We start from the raw sequence: 8887 nt of genomic DNA on the forward strand, positions 1-8887 counted from the left end.
AAAAAAACTAACATAACATATATGCATAAAATAAGTGTAAACATCTAATACTTAAGATTTGAAAATCGGGAAGACTCTAATGCTTCTGATGACGGTAAAATCATGCCTGTTAATCCCTCACACTACAGGATAATATGGCCAGATTATCTGTTCAAATCAAACCTAAAATAAGGAGACACCCACGATTGTCGGGACCAAAATCTGACCAATTATCCTCGAGTGTGGGACAGGATTTAAGTGGCTGTGACTGCAGTTAGTTGTACTTGCACGACCCCAGAGAAATGCAACATTAGCTTCAAATTAAAGGTCCAGTGTGTAAGCATTAGTGACATCTAGTGGCTGCAGATTGTAACAAACATAGGACTCCTCCCCCTCTCTTTCCCAGGAGTGTCCCACGACTGTAGCCTTCACATACCAAAGACGACCTTATTATTTATCTTAATTTAACAAAAGTTAAGCTTCAGTGGGTTTGTCCTTGCTGGGCTTCTGTAGAAGCAAAGCAATTTTTATTTTAAAGTGATATTACACTATAAATAACCAGTAAACCCTCCTAAATGTTACACATTGGACCTTTAAGTGTTTTAAGGCAGGATGAAGGATGAGTTTTCTCTACTTTCGTTTTCGTGACAAGTTTCAGAAAATTAGCGCTTTATATAGTGAGTCGCTCACACACTCACACACACACAGATGGAAATCACGTCAGTGGTGGAAAAAGTACCAGGTTCCTTAGTTTGAGTGCAAGTACAAATACTGTGTAACCATCTCAAAAATACTCGTGACAAATGACGTGATGTGTAAAAGTCAGATGATTCAAATAATATGTAACTGCTGCTCAATTAACTGCAATACCAGGTCAATGTTATAGGACATGTTTACAGTAAAAGTGCTCGCTTTGCCGATTGAATTCCATCAATGTGACCACTGATTTCGTCATAAAAGTGAGGAGTCGAGAGATGATGACAGCAACACAAATGTACTTGTGTGGAATTAATTACAAGGTATAAGTTATAATATCTGGGCTGAAAACAACAACCGAAATGACGTAAAGTGATTCGGTCTCAAACAGTGACTCCTCATCCATCCACATGTGAAAGGTTTTTAATCGGAACCTCAACAAGTAACTGCTGCCGTCGTGTCTTTTTCGTGTAGTAGTAGAAAAATAGACGTAGAAAGAATATTTTTAAATGTAAATACTGAAGCAAAAGTACAAGCATCTCAAAGGGAAAGGTACTTATTCCACCACTGGCTGGTTCCTGTCTTTCACTGGGACTTTGTTGACATAAAGGAAATTATGAAGTAAATGCACCAATGACGTTCTGTTTTACATTTTTAAATCATCATTTTTCAGGGAGGGTTTTACTTGAGTTGACTGACCTGTGGATGCTTTTGAAAACAAAATGAGTCGCGTAGAAGCAAACACTTACAGTATACAGCACGTCTAGTTTCTGGTTTCTACGTCACAAGGAATGGAAGGAGGAACATTGGACGGATTCTGTGGATTAATGAGATATTTTTGGTCAGAGATTTGTTTGTTCCTCATCTGTGGGGGGGAGATGAAAATAAACACACACACACACACACAAAGAACCAATTGACTATGTGGCTGATTGACAGCAATAACATTGACAAGGAGACTCAGACTGATGCAGATTTCCAAATATAGCAGCGTGAAGGAGCTGGTGATGATGATTGAAGATTAGTTTCCACATATATTATCAAAACATCTCAATGCAGTGCATTTTTGTGCATTATTATTATTATTATTATTATTATTATTATTTTCAGTTGGTATTTGATTATGTATTATGGAAAAAATCCTGATTGCCAATGATTGTAAATGCTGTTGACTTGGGTGTGTATACATCTTTGAGGAGACAAAAAAAACTTGCCTTGCCACATGGAAATAGAGGCTAGAGAGTGAGTCACTGAGACAGGAAGAGAAGATACGGGTTCTTTTGTTCTCAAAATACGAATGTGTTTTCATAAAACATCGGTTCTTTTCTCTCACTCAGCCATTCCCCCACTTCTTACAGAGTGTAAATAGGAATAATAGAGTGTATCTATACTGACCATTCTACTTTAAAAATGATAGGCTCTCATAATAAAAGTCAACTGTACGTTTGTTTGACCGGCTCATGACTTTATTGACACAATCGTGGACAGACAGACAGGAACACTCTGCGACGATGTGTTCCCAAAGCATCACGGGAAGTCGTATTAAAATGTCGAGATGACAAAATCAGGAGGAAACCACCACGCAAAACACATGTGAATACTTAAGGATGCACCAAAAGAGTGACATTTAGCAGACGGTGCCTGAGGTAAAATGACAAAAATGATGCGTGTTTACAAACACTACAAGAAGTGAAATCACTAGAAGAATTAGAAGAACCATGATTCAACATGTTTCAAATTATCAACAAAATCCCATGAAAAGGCCAAAAATAAACAGCGTGTCATTTTCTTTTCTCCACACGTTCAGGCGCTGGCAATCGGCCCAGACACCATTTGTTCAAACTGAGGATGAAAAAGCTTTTTTTTTTTTAAATGACGCACCAAAGAAAAGATCAAATCATTTCCCTGGAGCAGCTGGAGACTGTAGCGAATAGCATTCAAACTGGGGTTTAATAGATAATCTGTTCATTTTACTGGATATAAACTGGATCTAAATACACATCTGAGAGTCATTTGAGTATCTGGGCGTACACTACAGGATTTGTTGTTGTTTGCATCAATTTATTGATGAGTTGGATCGTTTCATGGGATCTGTTTATAGAGAGAAAAGGGGTATGAAAAAAAGGACTGTAAATTCTCTGTTTGCTGTTCAGTAGAAACAGAGAGAAATTCATTGACCTGTCACAGACCCAGTTGTTTTGAGAGCTGTTCTCAGACACAACCTCCATAGCAACGCTGCCTCTCCCGCTCTCTGTCTCTCTCTCTCTGCGCCTAATTATTGCTTTGAATTTATGCCGTTTCATTGAAAATGGAGCAATCTTTTGAGAACTCACCGAATTAAAGCCCCCGGTCAGAGAGAGAGGGAGAGAGTGCTGAAACACAAACGCACAAACAATGGAGAGTGGAGTGAGTGAAAAGCTCATTGAGCATATCAAACACATATTTGAATGAAATCATAGGATGCATTGTGGTTTTAATCTTTTGTTTCCCAAATCCGTGGACGTGATATCAGGTTGTACAATTTGACGATTGGGTTTTTTTGGGTTGAGTGGGGTGAAAGGTCAGGTTTTGGGTCATGGCCAGGAGGAGACGCTCAGCTGCATCTGTTCATGCAGAGAAGCAGCTCCAGGCGCAGAGCGATGCGCGTGTGCCATCCGAGGGGGAGGATGCGAATGTAGCGCGCCACGATGGGAGGCCGCAGGAGGTTCTGCACAGACGAGGAGCGGTCGGAGTTTCCATAAAACACCTGAAGAAAGACAGAGAGATGAGTTCAGGAAGCCGTGCACATTAATCTGGCATACGTCATCATCATCATCATCATGCTAAAGCAGCCAATAACAGCAATAGTAATATAAACTGAAGAAAGGAAGTGTTTCAAAAAACAGGAAAAAAAACAATAAACCCCTTCTTAAAAAGAAAGGAAAGATATCCTTATAGTGAAAGATTCCCTTTATGATTTCACCAGTAAATTTGAATCATCAACTAATTGCTCCAGGATTTTAATTTTATTGACAAATGCAGAGATGGTGTTTTATAATGTTTGCCATATAAGGCAAATCTTAAGGTAAGGGAATATTCTTCATTCTTGTCAAACCATTTATTGTGATAAATGTTGCTGATGGTTTAGACGACCTTGAGACTCACACGGAGAATAATGCAAGAAAACAGGAGCGAGACACTGAATAACATTTGAACTTTTGAGCCTGTGGTTCTGATCCAAACAGCTGGAAACAGCGTGAGGCAGCATCGGTGTAGCAAGAAATGACTAATCGTCCGCCTTTATGTGAGAGACGGATTTGTTTTGTTCCACTGACCCTGTTGTTTCCAGTCTGGTCTTTGTAGTAGATCCAGTTGAGGTTCTCGTCCGTGCGATACTGAACGCTGTACTTGGTGATCCACTCGTCGCCGTCGCAGCGGCCCTGAGTGAGAATTCCTGACACAATCATCACCTCGCGCAGGTCGATCTGCAGCCACTGACTGTTGTCCTGGAACTTTGACAGCCAAGCACACCTGGAGGACACACACAGGTTTTATATCTTTGGACACATCATTACCTTAACCCTGAACCATCACTGACCCTAACCCTTAAATCAGGTCTTAATCCTGAAAATGTCCTTTTAATATGTGGAGTCCAGACAAAATGTCCCCACAAAGACGTGTTTTTAAAAAAATACCAGTAAAAATGTAGGGGGGGAAAAAAGGCTGTGCTTGGCCTGGACCTACCCAAATCCTTGAGCGTTTAGTCGGGCCTTGTTTGGGAGCCATGAGGAAAACCAGCCAGTGTACTGGTCCTGGTTGGAGCAGGTGATCTGGTCAGGAATCACTGATCCAGCCTCAAATCCTAGAGGCTTGTGGTACGGACACTCTGCAGGACGGATCAGAAACAGACAGACACTCTGTTGTGATTGCAGCTCATGCTGGTGTTCACTGAAAGACCCTGTGGCTATGTGGAGGTGAAGGAGGTGAAGGAGGTGAAGGACAAAAACATCTGCCCTCTGCCAGAGCAGTAAAAGACAGACATGTGGTCATCACTAATCCTCTCTGTGGATTCTTAATTCACCCGCTCTGTGTGTGTGTGTGTGTGTGTGTGTCCTCTCCTCCCTCTTCATCCTCACCTCTGCCAGCTCCCACCATCCCTTTACCCTCCCCTCTGACAAAGCCCCCGCTGACAGCAGGATCTATATCTGCTCGTAAAAGCCTGCCTGCAGTTTAATTCTCCATATAGCATGAGATCAGATGTGTCCTTTAGGAGAGAGCAGGTGGACAGATGGTCGTGTTGTCGTCGCCACGGGTTTAGCTCCAGTTTTATGCTCTTGTTCTCATCGGTTTCTCTGGCGTCGCACTGACAGCGCTGTGCTAAAGTCTCAGGGCAGAACCTGCTTTGTTGTTTTTATGTCACTGGCTTTTGAATTGGAATGAGAGTTGGTTTTCTTACATATTAGCAGTGTTGTAATGGAACAAAGTAATAAACTAAATACTTTTACTCTGCTACATTTCCTCTAACTATCTTTGTTACTCGTTACTACCAAATAAAATGACAAGAAGAAGAGTTGGTATTATGGTCTGTATTTATATAGCTGTTTTCTAGTGCTTGAAGAGCTGCTTTACACTATAGTTTTCACCCATTCACACGCTTCAGCATGGGGTTAAGTGTCTTTGCTCAAGGACACATATACACTAGCAGAGCAATTGAACCCACATCCTTCCAGTTGAAAGGCAACTTGCCCTACCACTGAGCGGCCATACATACACATTTTATATCAGAAAATGATACTTAAGTACAGTAAATATCAAATACATTAAGACTTTTTACTTAAGTAATATTACCATGGCTAGTGTTTTAATTACAATTGTCAACATCTCTACATTTTTCATTTAATACTTTGATTTTATTTAATATAAAAGTCTGTTTTTGTGTTGTTTACAGATTCATTTTGCATCATAAATGTGTTATTTTGTGGAGAACTACAAATCAAAACAATCACTTTTACTTATTTGCAACATCATGCTGGATTATCAAGATAATCTCCAGACTAGACTAGCAGTTCACTGGCCCCCCGGCCCCTGCTTTAACCTTTTATTTTACAACTATGTATATGTTTCCCTTACTTGCTGGTCGTCAACAAATCTACTTTTACAGTACTGTACAATAAACAACAATCTAAATATAGAAATGTATAAATATGAATGATGAGGGAGATATATAATATTTTTTCCACTTGAATTTAAAAGGAGAAAAAAACATCAGTTGTAGTAGCAGAAGCCTGCTGCGCTTTTATTTACTACTGGCTTAGGCCCATCTGGCCCAGGGTCACATCCTGTCTAATCCCCAGTATAACAACACAGCACTGTAGCAGCACAGAGAAGTGTTTACATGACAGTGATGTGAGCGACTCTCTGTCGTGTGCTCTAATAAATCAAAACAGTATTTCCCCACTGAAATACAACACACACTCACATGGCTGCATAATAATGGGAACGGAGATGAAGTGAGGAGACATAAAGTTGTCTGTCGTCTCACATCAACACGTCTATGTGTTCTGGTTATTACTGGTTTTTCGGCAAACATGCGATTGACTATCACTCTTCATCTGAGCGTCATGTGTTCAGATAATGAATATCTAGCTTTCTCTCCCCCCCGCGCCGGCCCGCCCCTTCGTTGGTTGCCGTGTGATTTGACACACGCTGATTCACCGAGGAAATCCCACCAGATCTGCCTTTCTCTGCTCATTATTCTTTCTTCTGTTCACGTGTGACATGATTCAAAATGTGAGGTCTAAAAATATCTCAGGCTGCATTATCTTAAAAAACTGATTTTGTGGAAAGTTGAATTATGGGCTCAGACATTTAGTCCATGTACAAGAGGGGCCTCAAACTCAAAATGAACTTCTAGTCTGGTCAGGGGGTACTGTTTAGTGATTAGAAATTAAATTTATATCCAAAAAAGTGTTTGTTTTGATATTTAGTTCACAAAAAAAAGATGCAAATTGAATTCATAAATGACAAAAACAGAATCAAAAGCATTAAATCACATGTGCAGCTTTTAAATGACTAAATATTGAATTAAATGACGTGATAAATGTAACCTACTGTATTATAGTTATCATTATTGTAAAAGTTGGTCAGTTTGGGCCAGTTTTCATTATAATTTTAAAATAAGTGTAGAACCACAGGACAGTTTAACACAGATGACGTCGCCTATGATGATTGTCCATATTTTTCTTCATGTTTTATGACGTGTATCTCGATGCAGATTACAGATTAGACTCAAACAACACTGTCTCTTATCATAACATTAGATTTTAGAGAAACTGTGGAGCCTTGATGATGCGTTTTCATGGCTCCATCTGCATCATCCTTCCCTGAGGGTGTCCAGTGGAGCAGAACCGCCCTGCGGTGTCAAATCTGGAGTCTAATGAACTCATGGGTGTGTGTGAACATAAAAGAGAATCTCTCAGTGTGTTTTTAAAACTGTATCCATCTGCGTTGTACAGTAGAGCTCAGATTATTTGTCATTTGTCAGCAAATTAGTCAACATCTATACATTTTCTTTCCAGGGGGAGGAATGTGTAATGTGTAGATATTATCTTTAATTACAGTGGATTGGTTTTCATAGCATTTCGTGAATGAAACACTAGATTTATGAACATAATAGGCAGCAGATTGCAGATTAAATGAGCTGTAAAGTAGATTTTCAGCAGGGTAAACACAAATGATTCTTGTTCTCGAACACTCTTGGTCAGTTTTTGAACGTTATATAATTTTTCCTGTTGTAATATTGTGTTTTTAACATCTTATTCCTCATTTTTCCCCATTCCTGAAGCTCCCATCGCAATGTTTTTCTCATTATCGCTCACTGTGTACTTTTTTTACCTGGCATACAATCCACTCCTCGCACCGTGGAAGAGCCCACAGAGGAAAACTCAGTCGGGGTTTCTCCTCCGTCGCAGTCGCACTTGCAGGACCTGCCGGTCCATGTCTCGGACACAGGAGCCTCAAACACACACAGACACAGTCAAACAACAGTCAAATTAAATGCAATCTGAAAATAATATTATCAGAGATTTAATTGTCATCACAGCAGATTTAAAATCATTTTAGATAAACGTTTCACCGTGGTGATGTTGTTGATGTTGAGTTCTCTTTGTACCTCTTGAGCATAAGTGATGACGAGCACTGTCCAAAGGAAAATAGAAGATGGTCCAGACAGAGCAGGATGAAGAAAAACAAAAACAAAAACACAGTCAGGATGAGGACAGTCATCCATCATAGTATAGAATGTCTGTGCATTAATCTGTGAGTGTAACCACAGCAGGAATAAGATGTGTAAACACAACACAACACAACACAGGCAAACTCAAACTAGAAGAATATGAAATTAAAACACAAGAGAAACATTAAAAACTAATTTGACTTCATAGTACGAGATGTTTCCTGACAGTACGTTCTTAAATCCAAATCTTTTGTAACACACAAACACAACAGATTACAGATTAACACAGGGACTAGAGTGTAAAAATCGTACCGTTTGCACCCAGAAGCAGCAGCAGGGTCAGCGGGAAACGCTGCACGTCGAGAGCCATCGTCCAAACCCGTCTTGAAGCAGAAGAGACCGACCGGAGACTGAGCAACATAAACCAGAAGTGATGGAGAGGCTGGATTACAATAATCCACGGGACACTAATGGCCTTGCCTAATCTGACAAAGCCCCTCCTGCAGCTGTTCATCCACCGGCATCGACGCCGTCACATATCCTGCACATTACTGCACACTCACATGATGTGGGTCACTGTGGTCAGATATGTGACAGCTTACAGTGTGTGTGTGTGTGTGTGTGTGTGTGTGTGTGTGTGTGTCAGGGTCAGTGAGATAGAAGAAAGGTCAGATGGTGGGAGTGCTGGGTAATGTGATCCATATGATTGCCCAGAATGTCGCCTGTTGGGTGAGTGGACTGTTCCACTCTGTGTTTACTTTGGCTACATTTGTCAGTGACAGACAGACAGACAGACAGACAGATACTTTAGTGTCCTTATTAGGAAATGTGGGCCCATTACTTTAAAATACAGTTGATAAATATCTTAAAATGCCTGGAAATGCTGCTTGCTTTCTGTCTGTCTATCTTCATACATACAGCTCATATCTGCTGGTGAAGCCTTGATAAAAAGAAATAAAAGAAACTTTTAATCCATGAAATTACTTCTTTCTTTCTGTC

General features: G+C 40.2%; 1 protein-coding gene across 2 annotated transcripts; it reads right to left on the reverse strand.

Annotated features, from left to right (window-relative positions):
• Positions 1-3131: 3131 nt before the first annotated feature.
• rs1a (retinoschisin 1a) lies at positions 3132-8326 on the reverse strand. 2 transcript variants are annotated; one of them, XM_044030190.1, is made up of 6 exons: positions 8201-8326; positions 7790-7851; positions 7549-7669; positions 4399-4540; positions 3990-4185; positions 3132-3421 (listed from the first exon to the last, which is right to left on the reverse strand). In XM_044030190.1, exons 1-6 carry the CDS (start codon positions 8307-8309, stop codon positions 3269-3271), a joined length of 783 nt encoding a protein of 260 aa, XP_043886125.1. In that variant the 5' UTR covers positions 8310-8326; the 3' UTR covers positions 3132-3268. The 2 variants fall into 2 exon arrangements, with proteins under 2 accessions (XP_043886125.1, XP_043886126.1); XM_044030191.1 differs by having other exon boundaries at positions 7826-7851; positions 8201-8325.
• Between the last annotated feature and the right edge of the window lie 561 nt (positions 8327-8887).

The sequence above is a fragment of the Solea senegalensis genome, linkage group LG7 (genome assembly GCF_019176455.1).
Source record: "Solea senegalensis isolate Sse05_10M linkage group LG7, IFAPA_SoseM_1, whole genome shotgun sequence".
Taxonomy (NCBI): domain Eukaryota; kingdom Metazoa; phylum Chordata; class Actinopteri; order Pleuronectiformes; family Soleidae; genus Solea; species Solea senegalensis.